Source organism: Seriola dumerili, unplaced genomic scaffold, assembly GCF_002260705.1.
Source record: "Seriola dumerili isolate Sdu_G_001 unplaced genomic scaffold, Sdu_1.0 BDQW01000035.1, whole genome shotgun sequence".
In the NCBI taxonomy this organism is placed as follows: domain Eukaryota; kingdom Metazoa; phylum Chordata; class Actinopteri; order Carangiformes; family Carangidae; genus Seriola; species Seriola dumerili.
In genome coordinates this window covers 343,866-368,193 of record NW_019174290.1, presented here as the reverse complement: position 1 = coordinate 368,193, position 24,328 = coordinate 343,866, and the positions used below count along the sequence as shown (strand labels likewise).

At 40.7% G+C, this 24,328-nt stretch overlaps 1 protein-coding gene across 1 annotated transcript in view; it reads left to right on the top strand.

Moving 5' to 3' along the window:
* Nucleotides 1-4,428: 4,428 nt before the first annotated feature.
* The window catches only part of LOC111216630 (extracellular serine/threonine protein kinase FAM20C-like), a 32,469-nt gene continuing 12,569 nt past the window's right edge, over nt 4,429-24,328 (top strand). Inside the window, exons 1-7 of the mRNA XM_022738218.1 lie at nt 4,429-4,898; nt 5,920-6,095; nt 8,516-8,594; nt 8,972-9,064; nt 9,295-9,410; nt 9,616-9,796; nt 10,272-10,381. Coding sequence (XP_022593939.1) covers nt 4,429-4,898; nt 5,920-6,095; nt 8,516-8,594; nt 8,972-9,064; nt 9,295-9,410; nt 9,616-9,796; nt 10,272-10,381 — 1,225 coding nt within the window. The remainder of the gene's footprint in view (nt 4,899-5,919; nt 6,096-8,515; nt 8,595-8,971; nt 9,065-9,294; nt 9,411-9,615; nt 9,797-10,271; nt 10,382-24,328) is intronic.

The following is a 24,328-nucleotide window of genomic DNA, read 5'->3' as shown; positions in this document are numbered from 1 at the left end:
TCTAACACCAACTGGGATCTGTGTGTCTTTGGTTTTTACACCTGGTGTTGAGAGGTTAAGATATGTGTTTTTTTTTTCTGTGGAATTTGGGATCTAAAGTGCATTTTACATTTTAAAATTTAAAGTTAGTTTATTAATGCTAATACATTTCCAAGGGCAGATACCAAATGCTTTTAAAATTCACTATTTTCAATCCTGCAAAAAATGTGTAATGAATGAATAGAATAATTCAACACCAAACTTTAATTTAGTGGAGGAAAGCTCTTATAATCCATCTCTCCTTTTAGTACCATGTAGGAAAAAACTGTTTTTTAAATACATAAAAATACAGAAATCATAATAGAATAGTTGATGTTTACTAGGCGACTAGTGGCACAGAAATTGTCAAAGCCTTCGCATATCATGTCACAGCAGCAGGCAGTAGGAAAAAAAACATTTTTTTTTGTTTACACAGATTAGTACCATAACTGTTGATGTTGAAGTTCAAACACAGTGTTGTGCTCTCACACTGTGTTCTCATTCGAAGGATCTGTCTGTGTTGGAAAAGCTCGGTGCTGTATCTTAGCAACTTCCTCACCACCTGCAGTGACAGGTGGAAGGTTTGAGCAGCCCCGGGTGTGTGTGCATGAGAGTGTGTGCGTGGATGCGTGTTAGCGGTAGATATACAGGAGGTGAAGGAGGGAAAGAATCTGCAGCTGGGTGAAAACGTAGTGACTGACAACTCGCAGAATCCGATTGCTGGTAGAGAAAAAGGAGACTTCGTGTCAAAGAGAAAGTGGGTTTTTGAGAGTTTAGAGACTGAAGAATCTCAGATTTCACGAGTCGCTCGAGGGTACAGAGAGTAAGAGAGGAGCAGAGCGAGGGAAGGGCAGCCAGCAGTTAGAAACGGAGGGCGACAGAGGACTGCAGGAGAGAGGGATGAATTTTTCATCTGAACATCGCTAGTGGGCTTTTTTTTTTATTGAGAAATGAGAAACACAATCCAATATTAATATGAGTGTGTATGTGTGTGTGTGTGTCTTTCTGCAAGCGTGTGTGTGAGGCAGCTCCCATTTTGACCATCAGTTGCTGTGACTGTGTGTTTCATTAGCTCATCTCCAGACTGAAATAAAAAGGGTACCATAAGTTTTGGGGGGAAACGGAGGGTGGTGGTGAAATGAAGCGAGAGGGGATGAAAGACGAGCGTTGTGTGTGGATCAAACCCGAGACAGCTTGTTTATAATACATCAGTGAGGGGCAGAGACAGAAAGAGTGCATTAGACAAAAAGTAAGACACTTAGCAAAACGTAAAAGGCCCAGAAGGTTTGTAGCTGAGCTGAAGTTAGAAAAACAAATCAGATGACTGGAGGGAAAGATATGGAGACGACAGTTATGCTGTTTGCACTTGTATGATTATTTCCCCTCATCACCTTTCTGGAGGCTGAGGATAGCCTTTGTCAACCGACGTAAAAAAAAAAAGTGAATAAAACACAAATGACACCTAAATCGCAGCTCTCTAATTCTATACAACGCCGACAACCTTAAAAACCATGTAAAATATATAAAGCAGTTTTCAAAAGCTGCAAAGCTGCTTCCTCGGTTAAATAAACAAAACAGTTCAGGCACATAATAATTTGAATTCAAACAAGTCACATCTCCATGTCAGCACAATGCAAGTCATAACTGGTTAGTATTTTGCTGCATCAAGAAAACAACATTGCCTGGGGGTGGGTGGAAGCAGGAAATGAACGGCTGTCTCCCATATTAAACTCTGATGTTCTGTTGACCCGTCCATCCACCCGTCCTCCTCCCTACATGGACCTTGTCCCTCTATAACAATGTCTCCTCAATTAATCCTGCGCTCCCATCATAATTACTTCACCCCCTAAAGGGCTTCGTCACTTGGGCGTAAACATAATTATGCTTCCGCACCAGCGACAGCCAGGTTCGTCCGTACATCCATCCATCTGTCCGTCCGTCTGAACACGATACCTCAGCAACGCCGTGAGGCATTTTCTTCTTCTCTTTCTTTCTCCAACATGTTAAAATACTTAAAATGATAATGTTGAGATGCTTCTTATTAACAGTTATGATGTTTTCTCCACATTCACCATATTAGTTTATGGTGTTAGCATGCTAACATTTGCTAATTAGAAATACACACAATGACACAGTTATCTGGAAATCCATGCTATAGTGGTTGAGACTTTTTCCCTAGACTAAGTCAGGGGATCATCCTCTGGGCACCCTGGATGTCTGTACCAAATTTAATGGCAATCCATCCAATAGTCAAGATATTTAACTAAAAACCAAAATGGTCTGTCTCAACTCCAACCCTCTGGTGGCGGTAGATGAAAAGTCAGACAACCACCAAAAGGATCCATCCTGTTGGGACCATGAATGTCGGTACCAAGATTTTATGTCAGTCCCTTCAATAGGTTTAGATATATCAGCCTGGACCCAAAGTTAGAACAGCTACAAATGCATAAACCAGTTTGTAAATTTCCACAATTCCCACTTTATTTCAACCATTTTGTCCTTTGGTCCCATGTTATGCTGAGATTCACTCTCTGTTGATCTCTGTTAGTCAACAAGTGTCATATTCCTGGTCGCCCTTCAAACATAACATCCCTGTTGGAAAACCAGCATCTGTGTCCTTATCTGTGTATGCTTTCCACAGAGACCCAGCGAGGCACCGTGCCAGCTAAAATAAACCCGAGCCCTACCACACTTGTTTGTTCTCTCTAGTCACAGACGTTTGTGGACTAATAGTCACTCATCAAGACAGACTAATCCTTACAGATAATAAACGAAACACACTCATGCAAAAAATATAATCCAGTTACCCCTGTGTCCAACAACTTGCACTTCCCACTGTGGTTTTCCTGATGTTCATGAAAATCACATTACTTTTGCTTCATTTGCATGTTGTTCGTGCTGTTATCCAAAACATCTATGTTTGATGAGCGCTGATTAACAATTAATGAATACGACCACCTGCATGAATACGGGAGAAAAGCTTCCTCTAAATCCCTTCAATCCGCTCTGTTCAGCTGAGAGAGATGAGTCAGACTGTCATTTTTTAAAGAAAGGTGATCCTTCTCCATGCACCGTCAGTACACACCGTACAAACAGTCACACGGGAATGACACACACATTTTTGTTAAACTCTCTCTATCTCTCTCTTTGTCCTGGATGCACATATACAACATGTAGACACACACACACACACACACACACACACACACACACACACACACATGCAGACTTTAAAGAGGCATACTTCACAGAAGCAGTGGATCCTGTGGGACTCTCCAGGAGGTCTGAAGTTCCTGAATCAAAGTCTCAGTGCAAACATACACTCAGAATATGAAACATCTGTCTCTCCCACTGCCTGGTTATGAAGCCTGCTTCGTCGAGACCTCTACCAGACTGCAGATAATTAACTGCTCGTGGTTTGGGTTCTATATTCAATCTGACAAGAGATGATGTGATCACTGATGTTGTACAGTCCTTTATACGAGCTGCAGATCGAATGCCAATAAAGAATTATTTAATGAGGACGTAAAGATGATTTTTTAGTCTGCCTTTGTCTCGTGAATTCAGTCAGTTCTGACAGGTGAGATGAGGGAACAGTAGGAGTGAGTGTTGGTGGATGTGTGTGTGTGCTAATGTTGCTCCTATCTGTACAGATTAAAACAGCCCAGGCTGTCATTCAAATGACCTGGCAGATCTGTTGTTCAACATCAAATACACATTTACATTTAAGAGGTTTTTTTTTTTTTTTTTCCTTCCTTCACTGAAACAGCTTCTAGAGATTTCCCCAAAATTATAAATCCAAAAAAAGTTGTCCAATTTTGTCAAACTGATGGATTCAGACATGACAAACAAACTGGCAGGAAGAGACCAACTTTTCAAAGAGATGAGAAACCACATTGATCCGGTCCCAGATCACTTTGACCTGGCACCTCTCCCGACCCGAGCCTGGTAGCAGAAAGTGTAGAAAAGTTCAAACACCTGGGTAAAGGCTGACTGGATAGTGGATAGAGTCCTGTCTGTGTCCACTGGGAAGCAACAACAGCCGAGGAGTGACGGAAAGCATTTTAAGAGGTAGGAAGCTGTGTTGTAAGTTGCCTTTTTCTTGTGTTTTCTCAGTGACCTCAGTGAAACGATTGCAGAGTTGGGAGCAGGAGTAGACTGAGCTAGACTTTTAAATGAAAGTGTTAAAAGCCTTCTTAATGCCTTTATCAATGCCATGTTCTTCATTATGTCAGGTTTGCTTGATGCCGTTACTGTAATTTGTTTTTCATCACCTTAACCCACATGGCTTTCTCTCACATTCTCCCCCCTTTTTTTTTTCTTTAAATCTTTTACACATTTTTCTTTCTCTCTTCTTCCCTTCGTTTGTCCACCTCTCCTGACCCTCTCTCACACTCTCCTCTCAGTAGGATGATGTGGTATTTGCGCCGTCGCTCCAGGACAATCTGTCTGTCCTTGGCCTTCATCACCATTTTCCTCCACCTCTTCCTGGCACTTGTCTCTCTTTCCATTTACCACCAGCCCTGTGACCACCCACTGCCACCCAAGACATACATCCTGAGAGACCTGGCACGCACCAACTACACCTCTGTGGGGATCAGTGACGTAGCGGAGCCACCGACCGATACTGCACAAAGAGCTTCTTCCAATGGAGACGCCAATAAGGATGCCAAAGCTCATCCCGCTTTAATCAACACGGCAGCAAGGGTGGGACGTTATGGCGCCGACGGAGCAGAACCTATGGAGTCTGCGTTGTCAAAACTGGAGGCGCTGTTTGACCATCCTCTGTACAACATGCTCAGCCCTCCTATCCCTGAAGAGGACTGGCTGCTGAGAGTGAAACCAAAGGTCAAGGCTAGCGAGAAGAGCTCTCAGATGTGGTCAGTCTTATACAGCTACTGTGCAAAACGACAGCGTGTGAATACGATTTCTCCTTTGACATCAACTCTCGTCATTCTCACAATCAAACTTAACCAAACATACTCGTATTCGCTTTATTTAAATTATTTCAGCATCTCTTCAGTTGCCATACTCAATCCAATTTTCCGTCCTGCAAGGGCCGCTATATACCGCTCACCGCTAACCGAGCACATGCGAGGTTTTCACCAGATGGGTCAGACTGCAGGAAGCAGATCTGAGCTCCTGTTGTCGAGGCTGGTTTATACTTGTTACAATGCTGCTGCTATAGATTTCTGTGGTGTCTCTTGCAGGTGTGTACAGAGCTGCTGTATATTGTTGGTTGCATGTAGAGCACGTCTTCAAAGAGTCTTAACACAATGGGAACAATAGGATACACAGGCTTTGCAGACACCACCAGTAGTGTCTACCTTATGATTTTTCGTGGTGTCTTTCTGGTGGAATTTCCCTCCTTTTCATGATTTGTGGCCTCTACAGTTTCTGTTCTGGACGCAGCTAACAATTCTCGTCACCACTGATTATTTGTCAATAATTTCTTCATTTAATTAATTATTATTTAGTCTGTAAAATGTCATAAAATTGTGAAAAATTCCCATCACATCTGTCAAGTGCCTGATATGGCTTCTGCAAATGACCAATAGTCCAAAACCCAAAGAGATTCAGTTTTCAATTATGTGAAAAAAGCTGCAAATCTAACATTTGAGAAGCTGAAACAAGCGAAGTCTGGCTGCTTAAATGATCAAATTACTACTGATTAAATTTTCATTGATCAACTGTTTCATTAACTGACTAAGCACTAGTTTTTTTGTTTTTTTTTAATGTAATTTCTTCAATAACAGAAAAACGAAAAATCATCATGAGAGAATCAGGCTGACGTGGAATCTGAGAGAATATTATCATGATGACACACTCTCCTCCGTCTCTTTCCCCTCCTTAACCCCCCCACCCCCCACCCCATCACTCTCTCACCACGTCTCTCTCCAGGGTGAGTGCCAGCCAGGACGGCTATGAGGACGTCCAGTGGAACAGCAGCAGCAACAGTCACCCTCCCTGGCTCCGCTTCCACCTGGGCATCTCCCGCTGGCAGCTCTACCCCCATCGTGACCCCAACATGGAGGCTCTGACCCAGCAGCTCGCCACGAGCCGCATCGTGAGCACAGGTCTGACACCGCAGCTTCAGAGCTTGTGTTTTCATTTGAGCGATCAGTGTTTGCTGCAATGTTTACTTTCTGTATTTGTGTGTAACAGTTACTACAGTATGGTCAGAGCAGAGCACAGAGCCTGACACTGTCGCACCAATAACACACATTGATCATGCATGACAGCGGAGGTGTCAGACGAACAAAGGCGAGATGGTTTTCAAGCAGATGACAGGAGGATCAGAGTCAGTCGAGAGGATGACTCAGAGAACCTCTTGAATAAATCAGTATATTAAAGACTCCTCTTGGACTGCAATCTGCACAAAAATTATACCACCACTTGAAAAGAAGAAGATCTAACAGAACCAAAACTAATTTTCCCCAAAGAACCAAACCTGTGGGAGTAAAGGTGGGTGGGTTTCAGGTAGGGTGAAGGCAGGATGAAGGGGAGAGTTGTTGTGATTGTGTGACATCTCAGGTTTAGGGTTAGACTTTCAAATGCAGATTTACTTTGAAGTTCTCCTGACATGAAAGCTACTGTGAAGCTTTGAGGAGCCTTGGAGGCTCAGCAGAGGATGGACGGGAATACATGAGCCACTGTTGGGCATGTAGTAAACATCTCAGTACCAGTCAGTCATGCATGTTTCTTCACAGTTTAACTTTTTCACTGTGTATTCTGTTTAGTTAAACTTCTGAAGACAGGTCCTGAGGACATTTTGGTATGGGAAGACTTTTTGGTTGGGCTTAGTAAAATAAAAGAGAATTTAAAGGTCCCATATTTTACAGGTTTTCAGTGTTTTATTTGAAGTTGTGATACCATAAGAAGACGTAGCCTACATCTCCTCCCTCAGGCTTCTCCCTGGGGCTCTAGTAACAACAGGTTGGTGAGCCAATCAGAAGAGAGGAGGCTCTGATCCTCTTCTGAAACCAAATCCTGCAAGGTTTGATGGTGGGCCCAGGTGGGCGGGACTTGGGACATGGGTGAGGGCAGTGGCTGCTTTGTTGTGACATCACAAAATTACAGCAAGTCCTGACGGCTGGTTTTAAGGCTCAGTGTCTGAATACAGGCTGTGTGCATTTCTCTGTGGACTGAGCGCTTTGACACTTTCACAGTATTAATATAGAACCTAGACCTGATCTATAATCAGACAACACATGGAAATCTCACTTTATACAATATGGGACCTTTAAGGTTTAGTGATTAGAATAAAGGCTTGTGTTAAGATGAATAAGTTTATTTGAAAATTAAACCTTTCTGAATAACTTTTATCAATGCATGCTGGTAAATGGTAAAAACAGTGTAAAAGTTTCACAAGGAGAGGGGAGTTTTAAAGTCACTAAAACTTGCTCATTAATGTCAGTTATACAGAAATATCTATCTTTTTATCCATATTTATTATCACAATAAAGCAATGATATCGCTACATTTAGTAACTAAACAAAGACAGAAACATCAGTTCAATCATGTTGTCTGTCCACGTCGTCCTGCAAAGCTAATTTGGAAGAATGTGTTATTTCATCTCTCAAAAGTGACATGGCCTCGAGTTTTTTTTGTTTTTGTTGTTGTTTCTGTGTTTGGGATGAATCCTCACTCAACCTTGACAAACTATAAATAATTTTAAAGCTCAAGGCCTCACATCTTATTTGTGTAATTGACTTTGAGATCACTGTGACAGCAGTTGCTTATTTTAATAACAGCAGTGGTAACAAAACAGGGCAATAAAATAAAAAAAGGAATTAAAAATATTATAGATGATAAAAATCTTCCATTTTTTCCATGATTTTGTCTCTGTAAATTTGGTTGAGTAACACTTCAGATTAACTTTTAAATTAAATTTTAAAGAGTTAACTTCAGGGTCATGACTAATCATGTGGTTTTTAAGAACAATTTGCATTTTATTTTTGTAAAAGTGCACAAAAAGGTGTGCTTGTTAAGACGTTGTGTCTCCTGAGAAATAGAGATATAGAGGAAGGTCAAACGAAAACAAAAAAGAAAATAAGAACATTTTCAGGTAAAAAATGACAATGAAAACGTATTGAAATCTGTGGCAAAGAAGATATAAATGGATATAATATACAGAAACTAACATTAGGGATAGATCTTTCTAGCTTATGCTTCTGATAATATACTGTATCATGTTTAATCATGAGGCTGGGTAACGCTCACAAGAATGAATGCAATGTAATACAGCGTCCAGACAAATAGAGCAGAGATAAACACAGTGGTGTGTATCCACAAACTGAACTGACTGAACTGTGTTGTGTCTTGCTGATGACGCACATACTTTCTCTTTATAGTTTGCTTTATGCATGAACGTGCATGTGTGTGTTCCCCATTTAACGGTCAGTGTGTTCAGCCACAGCACTGTGTGTTGTGTGTTTGTGAGTCTGTGCACTGTGTGCTTTGTTGCTATGGTAACGCTCTCAGTGCTTTTTTTCAGTGCAGAAGTCTGGGGGGACGCAACTGAAGCTGGTGATGTCATTTCCCAACTATGGACAAGCTATGTTCAAGCCCATGAAGTGAGTCGCAAGGGGCAAATCCAACACACTGTTAATATTACAGAGCGTGTGTATCACTGAATCTTTTAAATCCTGTTGAAATTAATCCAATAAATTGTGATGGGAAACTGCAGATGAAACAGAGAGAGAGATTTTCAAGCCTTCAAACAGCTCAGTAATGCATTGTTCAAGTAAATATTAGGGAAGGAAAGTGTGTAATAATTCATGAACTGAAATGTCGGTGAGAAGATTAGTCACTTTTTACGGTGAATGGAAACTTCTTACAGCCATGTGCATATTTAATGCAACTGAGTTGGTAAAAGAGGCTTCACTTGGTGAAAATATGTAATTAACGCATGTATTGTGTACTGTAGTTTGACCTTGCCTCTCCCCGGCAGGCAGGAGAGAGACGACGAAACCAACTACAACCTCTACTACTTCTCAGACTTTGAGAGACACAATGCAGAAATTGCAGCTTTTCACCTGGACAGGTGCCAAATCTACTTTTTTTTTTATCCACGAAACTACAGCATAACACAGCTACAGTGAGCACAGTGTGTGAAATGGTGGACGAAATAGCCACATAGTGAATACATGTTATGTAACTCCATATTGAATTTTCTCTCTCCTCCCTTCCCACTCTGGTTTTCTCTTTCTGTCTTTCCCCACTTGTCTTTGTCCTCAACTCATACGTCCTTTCACTCTCTCTGTCTTGCTGCAGGATTTTGGGCTACAGGAGAGTCCCTCCTGTGGTTGGGAGGCTGGTGGACGTGGTCAAGGAGATCAAAGACATCACTACCGATCGCAAGCTGGCCCGAACATTTTTTACCTCCCCTGGTACTGCTAACACACTCCTCCTTTATTCATTTACCCTGCTCAAAATGTCAACTAATTATGAATCTCTTTGAATATACTTTCTTTCTTCTAATTCTCACTTGTAACAACCACCCACAACCTCTTTTATCCCAATTTTTCCTTTGACATTTTTTCTCCTATGCTCTTCCTCTTTACTCCCTCTCTATGCTCCTCTGGCTCCCCCTAGTGGGAAATGTGTGTTTCTATGGCCAGTGCTCCTACTACTGTTCAACAGAGCACGCTGTATGTGGTAGTCCCAGGGACCTGGAGTCCTCCTTGGCTGTCATGCTCCCAGACCTCTCCCTGGCCACGCGGAGGTCCTGGAGATCACCCTGGAGACGCTCCTACAGCCGCAGCAAGCTGGCAAAGTCAGTGGGTATAAGATCTTTAGTCACAGAGGAACCAACGTGCAGTATGATATGAAGTGATTCAACATATCCCCTCAGCACGCCTCCAGAATTCTCCATGAGAGACCATAATAATCAAGCAATCTCTAAACCTATTTAGTTTTTCACCAGAGGTTACAACTACAGTTGTCGCATCTGAATTGGCAGCCTCCAACTGGCACCACATTGCTGGACTGCTTTTGTGCACTATGCACTGTTCAGCATGCACAAAACTAAAGCTTTGTGGAGTGAGTTGAAGGTGTATGTCTATTGTTTTTCAGAAAAATGAAACAGAAAACACTTTCCAATCATAATACAAAACTATAACAAAAGCAAACCTGTGTAAAGTGAAAAGAATAGCATTAATAATTGAGCAACTGAGCGCATGCCATTTCTTTTTCATGAGTAAAAGGTCTTCTTTGTGCAAGAAAGCGATGGAAATGCATGTCTCTTTCAGGTGGGAGACAGAGTCAGACTACTGTTCGACGGTGAAAAAGACACCACCGTACAACAAAGGCACGAGACTGGTGGACTTCATAGATTTGGTCATTCTGGATTTCTTGATGGGTAGGTTTCTACTGTGTACATCGTGTTATGGAGGCTATAATCGAGGAGTCAGTGTGGTTGCTGTGGGTCAGTCGCACTCACAGCAGAGGTAGTTGTGGCTTCTTCCAGAAACCTTTTGGATGTTTCAGTAGGCCTTCATTTTGACGTAGCAGGAAAACCACAGGTGTATTTAATCACATTAACGATGGCTTCATTCCACTTGGGAGATGTCTCGGTAATGCGCCTGCTGTCTCTGTGGAACAGCTCACTGGGACATTTAACAAAACTCAGCCATCCTTAAGTTTTTAGTTTCACCGGGTGCTTTTTCCTGCTCTCAGACAAGTCAAAATATATATAATTATTTCAGCAGACATTTTAAGTAGGAAAATTTAGTAACTAATTAAATTGTCTTATATGTAGGCTAATTCCACCATGTTTAGGCTTATTACTTAGACCTGATAGGACAAGTCAAAAGGACTGTAAAGCTGAACAAACGTAAAACGCTCAGATTTTATTGCACATAATCTGCAACCAAATATGCTCCCAAAGGATGATGTGTTCTAAAAACACCTTAACTTAAAGGTTAAAAACCATTAACATATCGCCATATTTCACTATTTCAACCGCAGTGAAGTACAAAGTTGTACAAAGGCAGCGGGGGAAACTCTTTTGTAAGAGGAATATAAACTGTTGCTGGAATGATTTCCACTTTAGCCAGTAGAGTTTTGTGTTACATGCCGTAGTCTCGACAAGTTACAGTATGTCGGTTAAAATAAAGCTGCGGGGTTAAAGGTTACGAGCAGTTTAAAGTCGACATACTTGACCTTCACCAGCAGACCAACTGAAGTTACTGTGACGTTACCGTGGCAACGAGCCGTCGCCGTGGTTGCGCAGACAACTTCACCACAGCCAGGTAAGAAAGTCACACACAGTTAGTTTTGTTTCTTTCGCCGTTAGTTAGCTGTTTTAAACTACTTATTCAACTACAAAGCAACAGCCTCTGTTCTCTAATTCTCCTGGTATCTGAACTTCGGCAGTGTTAAGAACAGGTGCTTAACTGCGTCGAGTGTAACGTCTTTGATTTACTATTTACGGAGTTTACTTCTAGAGTACATTAACTTACTAGCTTACTCGCAAACGGTGCTTGCTCCTCCCAGGGTTTGCAAGTACATGTCATGTTGTTTTTGTAATGGGGGATAAATCACGTAAAGTATAATGCATTTTATAAAGAGATGGAAGATAAATTATATTACTATTTTTCTGGCGTTTCGTGAAAAGGCTAAATTACCGTCAATCTGCACCAGACAGAGCCATCGACTACTTCATTATGATTTACTAAATGTCACTATGAAAGGCAGCTTTTTCAAATTTTTAAAACTGGAGTAGTGTGTGAAAATAAGGATTATATCAAAATAGTTTTCATTTGTCATAAGATATCGTGATGACCAGTGTTAATATGCCATATATTTAGATAAAGATTATTGATAAAACAATTTTTGTTTCCACACAGCTTTTATCAAAAACACTGTTAAATACTTATGCCATTAACTTGATAATTTCTGTGTCCAGAGAGCAGTATGAGTATTAACTATTTCATCACCGTCTAAAATGGTGTTAATTGCCTACAATTAGTATCATGAACTATATTGAGACCTTGCTAATTTCATGTACATATCTATCTAATGTGGTAAAACTGGATTTTGTCTTTGTTATGAAGCTAATTGACAATGGTGGATGTGCTAAATTAACCAATTTGTTTTTCCTTACAGAATTTCCAAAATAAAGATTAGATTGGCAAGATAACGTCTGTGGTATGTAAACCTACTGATGGTATCCTTTGAGAGACTAGCAGCATGTTCGCTGCCACTGTGGATGAAAAATCCCGTAATGTAACTTCTCAGACCTGTGGTAAAGACATTTCTAGGTCTGGACCCAAGGTTAAGAAAAAGACCCACTCTCCTGAAGTAACTTTACCACTTCTTTGCCAAAGGCCACCTTCTCTCTCAGCAGCCTTTGCGGCCGGGTCCCTGTTCAGCAGTACCACCGTCCTTCAAAATGTCCCCCCTGACAGACCTTTATCAGTGCTGGAACTTCCTCATCTTGTAGCCCAAGTAGCACCTGGGAGAGCCATAGGTAACACAAAATGGACAGAGGGACCTCGACTAATGGCCTTGGCATTAGGGACAGACATCCCTGTAAGAACTGCTACTGAGTTGACAGCACAAAGGTACATGGAATGATTGGGGCTGTGGGAGTTTATGATATAAATGCAATCCTTTTGTCACACTAATAACTTAAAAAAATGAGCATGATGAAATATGTAATGTTGATAATGGTATGTAATAGGCCTTGTCGTGTCTTGTTAAGGCTTTTGACACATTGTTGGCTTGAAATATATATTTTCCAGATATACTTTTACCCCTGTATATAATAGCAACTCACACAATGATTTTTTTCCCACTTACAAGTGACACAAAGAGCTGACAAATTGAGCAGCCAAGATTTACTCCCCAAGCTATTTTAGGCCAGAATGAATTTCTCTGTTGTTTACTCTCAGTTTTTAATGTTTCAGTCTTACAGAGAAAGATGAATCAATAAAAGTCACAACACGTGAGGATAAAAAGATAAGAACGATAAAAGATGGGAAAGCGACCAAACCAAAAAACATTCCTCTCACTGGCACGGAAGTCGTTCAGATCTTTGCCCAGAAAAGACACCTGGCAGAATTGGAGCTTTATTACCTGAAGCAAGTGGATGGGGACTCTTGGAGGTACGATTGAATAAGTATATTTATCAGAGCTCAATTTCAAACATCTGTAAGTCTTCTCATGCAGTAATTTCATTTTATGGATTGCATACAATTAAACTATGAATGCACAATCTTTGTTTTTAGACCCTATGATCTTCAAGTGGTCCAATCTAGTGAAGCTGGTTCTGAGCACTACATCTTCTCCTCTAATTCTGTACTACATGTGACAGAGAGGGGTTATGGTGAACTTGTCAGTCTGGCAGAGTGGTACAGGGAGTCTGTGTTGTGGACAGCTTTGCAGAAAATCCAATTTTTCAGGGACTTCAGACTGCGGAAAGCTTTCAATTGGTAAGTACATATAAGATGTGATTTATGTCTTTCTCACTACTTACTTTTAATTTGTGTTTTGATTTTTTTATGTGCCAGGTGGCATAGAAATGTGCGCAAGATCATTTTTCAGCGCAGGGGTAAGAATCTGCAGGACATGCTGCTTATAGCTGTACCTCAGTTCAGAAGTGCTCTTCATCTGTTCAGCAGGTAAGTTAGAACAAACCCCAGCCTTTTATCACAGTTACAACACTAGTGACATCAGGGCACAGGTTCTCAGCATATATGTAATATTCTATGAATTGTTGCTTTTGATGTAATTCTAATAAAACTAACTAATAAAACTAATAAGACTTTTAACCAGTGCTTATGAATTGCTCTAGCTGTTGGATTTGACCTTTTAACTTTGAGATAAAATGTAGGACTAATGTTTAGCTTTAACATTAGATGTTCAGATTTCCCACTAATAATACTCTACCTTTTACAGACTCATTGAAGATATGAAGGAGACACACCGGCTGCCCCAGGAGGACTCTCAAACCTACACATTGCTGGAATTCAAGAACATATTGATTACCAAGAATCAAGAGTGTCAGCAGAATCTGGAGAAATTATCACAGTATCGCGCTGTCATCCTAAATGCGGTACTTCATCATTTTTTCCAAACATAATACAAAACTATAACAAAAGCAAACCTGTGTAAACTGAAAAGAATAGCATTAATAATTGAGCAATTGAGCGCATGCCATTTCTTTTTCATGAGCAAAATTTTAGAGCATTAGAAAGAACTCTTATAGTTTTATGTAAGAAAGAAGCCTGTCCATTTCTGGAATCGTCTCTAATAATACTCTTTTGTCCCCAGGTGAAAGAGAACAGCTATAAGGCACACCACGAGCTGCTGTTGCACATGGAATATGCTAAAAAGCCAAATAAACGCTTTGAACCCCTTCACCTCCACCTGGCTCACCAGCAGGAGCTGAAGAAAGAGTTGGCTCAGTCTGAAAGCATCTTGCAGAAATTGGGAAACCTTGCTTCTCTCATCAATCAAATGATTGTACAGAGTCTCATTACAATCATCAGACAAGATGTCAATTCTTTTCTCAGCAATGTTCTGAAGGTGACGAGCATTTATTATGTTGCAGTGTGCCGCCATAAGAACACACCCTTCTCTGAGAAAATTAATGTTGATTAAAAACATAATAGCCTTGTCATTTTTGTCTTTAACTCACAGTATTTACACATAGCACACTGTTGCAACCTGCTCTTGAGTTATAACCAGGAGAGACATGGATACAAAACTTTAATTACTTTTATTAAGCATCACTGTTATTATATGTTAAAATAATGGTGGAAGGATCAGATAAAGCAAATTCACAAAGAAATTCATTAATATTTAATTAAATGAATGCCATTGATGGTTTTTTGTTTGTTAGAGAGAGAGATCTCAGCAGTGCAGCCTCTTCCACACTGAGCTGTGTTTCAGTGCTAGTAGTCAGCTGACTGTGGACCCACCAGTACATCTGTTCCATGAGGCAGTGAGTGAAGCACTTCTGACTGTTGGTGACTCCATTATTCAGGTAATTTACAAATTTCCACTGTTGCAATTGCAGCTATACCTACGTTGCATAATATTTTTCAGTTGTGGGTGCTGTGAAGTTTTAAGGTTACTGGAAATGTGCATCATATTTTTGACAGTTGGTCCCTATTAACAGAAAAAGGTTTTGCATTAGTAAAATGAATTACTATAACAAATTGAAATGGACAAATACTAAGTATTAATTTCTCCAAAAGGTTAGCAGCATAAGTCTAGCATTTCAGTAAATCAACAATTGTGTACAATTATGTATTTTTAATGTGTTATATTTATTACATCTTTACATTTTAACTGTTAAAATGACAATGTCTCATAAAACCTTTCTTTTCTGTTAGATGTGTGACACTTGTGGATTCTTCCTGGAGATCAGCAACAGTGTCTTAAACTCTGATTTTGCTCAGGATTTAACTTCTGGCCTCAGTTGTATTGAACATCCTACTATTACAGGTATGGCAAGTATTGGCAGTCTTCATGTGAAACCTGATGAATAAATATGGTCTAAAAATAGAAATGGTTTCAAAATCAGATAAATAATATGTTTGTCATTTGTTTTATAAATAATTGGAAGACAGTTAAAGTGTCTGTGTGTTTTAATTCTTAGGGGAGCGTAAGAACAGTGGTGGAATGACTGACCACAGAAAGTTTTGCTGCTGGCAATTGCTCAGAGACCTGTCAGCTCACTCGCTGGTGCTGCCAAAGCAAACCCTGCTTATGGTGCAGGGCAACATGGTGCATGGCTGCTACTATCCTCTCTGTAAGACACAGCTGGAGTGGCAGATCAGCATCAATGACTCTTCAAAACAAGTTGAGAGAGAGCAGGCCAAGATCATGCAGGTAAGTCTCACTTTCAATTCCGATACCAGTGTTATGTGAAAGAATTTGTACACCAGCTCATGTATTTCTCACTGTTCTCTCGACAGGAAGTCGAACTAGAAATCCAGCAGCTGTGTGAGTGCTACAAATGGTTGGTGGACATTAATTTGTTCATTAATCAGTGGAGTCCAGCCTCTTTGGAATCCATGAAGGGTCAGCCTGCTTTACGGTATGAGGAGCACATTAAGAAAATGCGCCTCTGGGCTGAAAGAATCAACACAGTTCCCTCAACAATCTCTACCTCCAGCCAGCTGTTCATAATCCACTGCACCCACGCAAAGGAAACTCTAGGTATGTCTGCATTCCATTAAAGTAATTGTATCTCTACTGTGATTTAAAGACTCAAAAGATTTGTATTTAAAAACGGCACCACTAATTATTGTTCCCTGGTTTTGTAAAATAGAAAATTACATGTACATTCACTTGATGGGTTAAGAATAACTGAACTATAACTTACTCACTGGTATTTATAATAATTGCTCTTATCCTCTTTACTTTTGTTTCTTCAGGGCGACAACTGAGGTTCATTGAGGAGGAGGTGCTGGATCAGCTAGTTGAGCAGATCCAGCTGCACACAGAGAGCCTCATATCAGATTTGGAGATGACTATAGCTGAACTCAAGACAGAAGCGCAAACCTTACATGACCTTTCAAAATATGCTCTTTTGGTAGAGGCACTCTTTACACTTTACTTACTTGCATGAAAAATAAATAAAAACATATCATGTAGAGAGAAATAGATTACCAGTTTTGCAAAGGTGATTCCAGATCTCAAAGGGTAAGAAAAAGATCTCATAAAAAGTCAGTACCCTAGTTTTCTGTCTTTTACCTTAACAAGGATGGATGATGGAAAATTCGGATCCTCCGAGACTTCTCTTTTGGTCACATATTCACTTTAATTGAATTATTCATCCCTAGGGCCCTCCCTTGTCAGAGCAAATGTGTTCTGAATTTAGATTCCATTATCCAAGAATGATCAGGTGATGCACAGTACATTAAGGTCTTCAGTACTTTTATTTGAGGGAGCACACTCATGTATACTTTTACTCATTGGCATGTGTAAGTACTTCAGTTAACTTTTGTGCTGATGAGTTGTTAGACACTTGCAATACACATTCAAGTCAGAGTTGTATTTCATTCTTTATTTCATCTAGTAGTCACCCAGTTTGCTTATCCACCCTGCAGGCTTTACAATGTTCAAGTATTTAACAAGGTTAGGGTTAAGTAAGTTATGTGAAACTCAGCAAGTACTTTACCTGTACATAGATTCTCCATCTTTAAAATCAATTCAAAAACTATAATCAACAACACTGAAGTTAAATTGTTTTTGCCCTCCATAACATGGGATGGGATTTATATTTTAGATCCCTTGTCAAACATAAATCATTGAGGCATCATAAACTAGTAAAATTGATAAAAGTGCTAATTTTTTCCTTTTGTCTGCAGGTGAGGGAATCTGTGAAAATGTTGGCAGTCACACAGAAGCGGTTGGAGTACATTCACTCCCTCCAGAACACTGTTTGCATGAACTACAGATTGATGAATGAGCAGGAGCTGACTTTGGAAAAAAAGGTCTGCAGGCATAAGCATCACATTTACAATTTCAATCAGTGAAAATTATGTCATTAATAACCACAGTTGATAACATCTCAGCTATGGTCTGTTTTTTACACTGCACTGAGTGTGCTTCTGTTTGTGTTCTATATTTAGATGCTGGGCTTGTGGGATTGCTTTTTATCCTTCTTGAAGGAAGCAGACAGCATTGTGTGCCACCGTCTTCCTTCAGCAGCTAACGCACTGGAAACTATGTACTCATTTACGGTCTGTGACCTTAAAAATGTGCTTGCTAAAGCTACATCTGGACCCTTCGTTGACCCAACCCAGAATGCCAAAGAGATGGTCGCTAAATTGAGCAGTATGTGTGCACATGTACACAGTCTAAATGCAAAGCTGGAACAACTCAGTAGGAACAGTCAAAACCTACAAGGTATACATTATAGATATAAATCATTGCCAGGCTTCAAAAGCTACTGAACATCCTAATCCTATTAGTATTTCATGTTCTGTTGCCTTCCACTAGAACATACGTTGGATTTGACCATTCTGACCAAGGGTATTGAGAGGCTGAAAGCCTGTAAAAAGTTGTGGGTGCTGATTGCTGCATACACAACATGGATGGAAGAGTGGAAACAGTTGCTTTTCAGTGAGGTAACCTCAGATCAACCCCTCTCTGCTTATTGACAAGATTAATTATGTTATGGAGGTAATTATTTGTATGCATTCATGGTGATGACAAATTTATGCAATTTTTTTTTTTTATTTACTCAAACTTGACTTTGTTCTGTCCTTAAGTGATTGCATTTTTTCATTTTGTGAAAAATGTGTGCTATGCAATGCTTGTAAACCTTGTAAACCATTCAGAGTTATGAAATGAATACGATTTTGTTGTCCATGTGAAATGAACCAACAAATCTTTTCCAAATTTTCTGTCAGATTGTGGTGTCACAAGCTGAAGAGAAAATTGCCAAGTGGAAGGAGCAAGCTCTTTCTCTAACAAGTGTCATGCCTACCCAAGATTTGGTGCTGCAGGAGACTTTAGGAATCCTGGAAGGTCTAAGCCATCAGCTTGCAGTCATGGCCAAGCTACAGAGCCCCACTCTCAGACATAAACACTGGGGAGCTATTTTTGAAGGTCAGACCACTGTGCTCATATTGTAACATATGCATACTTTATGAACCACAGCATATCTGAAATGATCAAAATACCTTTCACCTGGCAGGCTTGGGCCTACTGTACGTCCCAGAAAAGAAGGTGACTGTTGCTGAACTTATGTCTCAACGACTTGAATTGCACCAGAAACTAATTACTAAGGTAAGAGCAGTAGAGAGGTTACTTACTGGGCATGTTATGGTAGTGCTGCTAAAATCAGGGGACAAAAGGGGTGGAATCATTTCCTAGTAAGAACAGGCTCAATAAACATCAAACTATTCTTATATGTAACTGACACAACACTTGATAGATTTTGCTTATGGTACCTTTTACTCTGTCAGATATGCAGGGATGCACAAGCAGAGTGTGACATGGAGAAGACGTTCCTAAAGCTTCAACAAGGATGGAAAGCCAGACTCTTCCAGCTGGATAAATTCACTCGCCCTGTTTGGCAGCATTGTGAGCTACAACATGGATTAACGGAGACAGGGAAGCTCAGGGAAGGCACCGTTTCAAATCTCCAATCTGCCAGTCAACACTCCTGTAATGATTCAGGATTCACCATCATCGGTGAGACTAAATAACATGCTGGGAAATGAATAATACAGATGTAACTATTGTCGTAGTAATTATAAAAATGCTTGTTGGATTACTACTTTTGCTTGGTTGCTAGGGGGAAATGTGTAAAAGCAATATTCTACTCACAAGTTGGTGGGGTTTACCATGTCTTTTCTCATTCAGGTCTGGAATTACTATTTGCTGAGATAGAGAATGATTTGATGACTCTGTCCACCATGTTGAAGTCTCCATACAGTTTTGAGTTCAGGCGGCAGATGAAAAATTGGGTGCAATCACTGCAAGAGCTTGGTAAATCAGATATTCAGAAAAGAAATTTAGAAGGTATTTAGCACTTGCCTCTAAGTGCAAAAATAGTTTGAACAGACTGTAAGAATTCAATGCATTTTTTTGCTTTTTCTTTCAATATTAATAGAGGAGCTGCTTGATTTATTTGAAAGATACCAGCAAATATGGGGCTTCCTCACAAAGATGTTTAATGAAACATTCTTTAGTGTTCAAAGAGTGGATCTGGTATGTCCCTATGTCATCACAAGTCAAACATATCTAATTTTTGCAATACTTATGGCACTTTGCTACAATTTTATGGGACATACTAATGTTGTTTTTTGTGTTTTAGCTGAAGCGGTTCCAACCAGTTGATGAGACATTTAAGGAAATTATATGCACAATAACAGCCGATCCTCACGTGTTGAACTTAGTTAATTCCAAGAAGACAAATGACAAATTTCATGGTAATAGTCTTTGCCAGATTCTCATTGATGGCCTGTCTTCAATGGATGCTATTTCCAACCAGATGGTGGATCTCCTGGATGCCCTGCGTGAACAGTTTCCAAGACTCTGGTTCTTGAGTGACAGAGAAGTGATACAACTACTCTCCTTTCATCCAACACCTTTCATGCTGCAACCCCTTGTACGCAAATGCTTTAAAGGTGTACACTGGCTCGAGGTGGATAGTGAAATACCATGTAACACAAGAGATGTAAAGAGCCATGGGACTACATCTGGAAGCCACAGAAAGATGAGGGTGCTGGGAGTTTTTTCCCGCCTCAAGGAGCACATTACCTTTCTGTCTCCTTTAGAACCAAATATCAATGCCTTGCTCTGGCTAAATGTCTTTGAGAAACAATTAAAGTTGACCATGGTACACCTCATGAAACAATGTGCTGTTGTGCAAAACCAGCTTCAACCATCCAGTCAAGATTTGGCATGTGACAAGGAAGTTGGAGACATCTTGCTCCACATTGCTAGTAGGAGAAGAAAAATACAACCTTTGCTGGATCTGCTGTCTAAATACCCTCTCCAATGTCTGCTGGTGGCTGAAGAGGCAGTATGGTGCAGTGTTCTTCAACAAGCTTTCCGGGAATCAAGCCCAGTGAAGCTGAGCAACATAAAAGCATACAACTCTGCAAAACTGAAAAGCCTTGGCTGTTCAATAAGGGATGGAGTCACAGGGACTAAAAGTGACTCTCTGGTTTCTAAGTACATGATGATGTGTCTGCGTGCTTTAGTGCAGCTTACAATGAATCATGCACAGCAACTATCTCGACTCATGGAGGTACAATGTATGCCTGAGTCATCTTTTGAGTGGCTAAGTTTGATGAAGTATCATGTAGATTTAGAAGTTCGGAGTCTCAAAGTCAGTGATGAACCAGCATGCTATGTGGATGTCTTGGGCCACCGCTTCCAATATGGCTATGAGTATCTTGGTCCAGAAGACTGGGTGATGGTGCATACACCTTCCACAGACCGGGCAATGCTGGGGATTCTGTTTGCTCTAACAAGCTACAGATGCGGGTTTGTGAGTGGACCTTGCATGTCAGGAAAGAAAAGAACTGTGGTCCATTTAGGAAAAGCGCTGGGGCGGCAGGTTGTCATTCTACAGTGTTGTCCGAGCATGAGACCTGGTGTTCTTCAGCAGATGCTGTTTGGTGCCCTCCAGACTGGAGCATGGCTTCTGCTGGACTCTGTGGACTTACTAACACAAGGGGTCCTGTCATCACTGGGACAGCATCTTGTTGACATTCACCAGTCCTTCTGTGGGGTAACAGGAAAAAGTAATCAAAGAGTGAATGATGAGCCAAAGGACAGGACTACTGATGGGGTCAAAGGTTGCTCAAATATTGTTGAACCAGAGTGCCATATGACACTTGCAGGGAAAAGCATTTCTGCTAACCTCAACTACGGATGTGTTCTCATCTCATCGCAGGGGTATACATCCAAGGTTCCAGAGAGTCTGCGATTAGCAACCAGACCAGTCACGTTAACCCATCCAGATTACAGGATCATTGCAGAAGTAATGCTGACTTCTATTGGTTTCTCAGAGGCCATGTCTTTAAGTCAGCGCCTGGTGTCTCTCATCAGCCTGGCCAAGGATTCCTTCTGTCTGCCTGATTTCATCAGTGATGACCAGAGCTGCTATCTTTTTGTCTTGCAAAAAATAATCTCTGCCTCTGAAATACACTTAAAACAAAGTGTGAGGCAACGAGAAATTTCAGATGTGGCTAAAAGATCAGCTGCAGAAAAAAATGATCTAATGTCCTCCCAAAATGCTTCTACCAGAGTTGTAGAGAATGATAGAAAGGAATCTGAAGAAACCAGGGTATGTAGTTCTCATTTGGCAGTTGTACATGGCTTAATGGAGGAAACAGCCATTGTCAAAGCGATTCTTTCTGTCCTATTACCTGTTCTTTATGACCACAAGAAAGCCTCACAGTTCTGCATCATTTTCAAGGATGCATTCCCTATAGCATGCCAGTTTCCTCTTTTCCAACAATATATTGAGGAAGAAGAGAGGAACCAACTTCAAGATGCAGTTTTAGAAGAATTACAAAGGAAACAGTTTCACTCTGACACAGAAATAAGCAGCGCTCTTACACTCTACCAGACTATGAAATACTCTCAGGCAGTTCTGCTTATAGGCCCCCCAGGTAGTGGAAAGACAACCTGTTACTGCGCTCTAGCAGGAGCACTCAATAGTCTGGCAGCCAAGGCAGTCAGATGCATATTTGAAAATGACAATATCAAAGGAGATCCCCCACAGGCAGATCCACAGATCTCTGCTTCAAACTGGAACTCTGTTGACACTGTGGTTTTATTTCCTAATACCATGTCCCATGATGAGGTATTTGGCTGCTTCTGTGGAAAGAGAGGATGGCAGGATGGAGCTGTGCCAAAAGTGCTAAGAGTTTCAGAACGATGGGAACGCACAAATTCTAAACTGTGCAACAATAAGAAGAAAACTGATCAGACACCAATAGTGAAATGGCTGGTAATGGATGGAGAGCCTGTGGGGCAGCCTGGCTGGTTAGATTACTTGACCACACTTTGCGATCCTGAGGACCCATTTCTCTTCCTGTCATCAGGTGAAACACTTGTGCCATCCCAATCATACCTAAAGCTACTCATGGAGATCACAGACCTAAGAGATGCAAGCCCCTCTGCAATGACCCGTTGTAGCCTTGTTTATTTCACAGGAACTGAACTGTGGAAGGCTGTGTGGAAGAAAGAAATGGATGCTCTCTACTGTGAACACAGAGTGGATCAAGGGATCTTGAAAATGTGGAATCGTCTGGCTGAAGATCTTTTCTCCAGCACTCTTAGTTTGCTTAAGCAGAACGCTTTAACATCTGCAATCCATAGTAAAGGAGAGTTTTTTAAAAGCCCTGTGTATGGACTGCAGGAAATCATGTCATTCGCTCGTATCCTATGTGCCCTTCTACAACATTTTGGGAAGGAAGTAGAAAAAGCTGAGGAAATACCACCAAGAGACAAAATAGGTACAAGCATTATTCATTAACTTATAACCTTCTGGTAGTAGTAGTGGTAGTGGTGTTACTTTTATTAAAACTATCACTTACTCTCCCACCAGGTATACCTCTACATGGAACCGACACACCAGGCATGGATGCCCAGAGAAAACAAGAGCTGCTTGTCAGAAACATTTTTCTGGTGGCTTATATTTGGGGATTTGGTGGACATCTGCATCCTTGGTAGGAGAATTTTTAATTAACTTTTTTACATAGTTACATACTGTATATGTACACAAATATTCAAGCTATGTATATTAATGCAATCAAAGTCTCCATGATGAATCAGTAACCGATGTTATTCATATGCTTTTGTTTTTACTTCAGCCATTGGCCACAGTACGACTTGCTAGTCCGCCAAGTGCTGTTTACTTGCCGTTACAGAATTGTGGTACCTGATGAAGAGAGTGTGTTTGAACACTTCTTTAGCACTGACAGTAAGACGTGCCCCAAGGACACACTGTTGACAAATTCCGTCATTCCCAAGGTTTGTCTTGAATGTTGTCAAGCGGAGTGAAATTACATTAATATTGTAATGACTACATTTGAATATTTTAACTTACAAGTTTCTTAAATGTATGTATATAGTATAGGAAATACACCTATCTCCTGAGCCTCATGTTGGAGACGAACCAGCCAGTCTTGCTTGCAGGAGAGCCCAGTTCTGGAAAGACCAGCCTGTGCCAAAGTTTGCTGAGTTTTGACAAGCCACACATTAGCCTTCCAGCCAGTCCACTCCTGAGCTCCAGAGACCTGCGAAGTATACTGAACAACATCAGCTGCCAGAAGTACTGTAAAGATACTGTGGGTTCTGCGACCAAACGGCGGAGATTGCTTCTGTTTGTGGATGATTTGCATGAAGCCCCCTGTGGTGAGTTCAAAAATTTACCCCCTAATTTGATTGGATTTCAGTCTGATTAAGTGAAGTTTCATCAGCTGAATATTTGTGTTTTTTTCCTGTTGATAGATGCCTTTGGAAAAACATCGACTGCTTTAGAATCGCTACGACAGATTATTTCAAAGGGAGAAATTCTAACATTTGATAGCCACCACGTCAAGTTAGTGAGTTCTCGAACCATCAGCTACATGGCTACCTGTTGTGTCTCTGGACTGGGCAGTCACCACAGTAATGTTATATCCTCCCGGCTCTCTCGCCTCTTCTCCATCTTTGTGCTCCCTAGCCCATCTACAAACGTTATATTGTCTATACATTCCCGGAGGTTACAAGTCTGGCTCAAAGAAATGCCGCTTAAGCAGAGCAGTGAGGATGTGGCATGTTGTATCATCACTGCAACTAAAAATCTGTATGATGCTGTATGTGAGCAATTCCA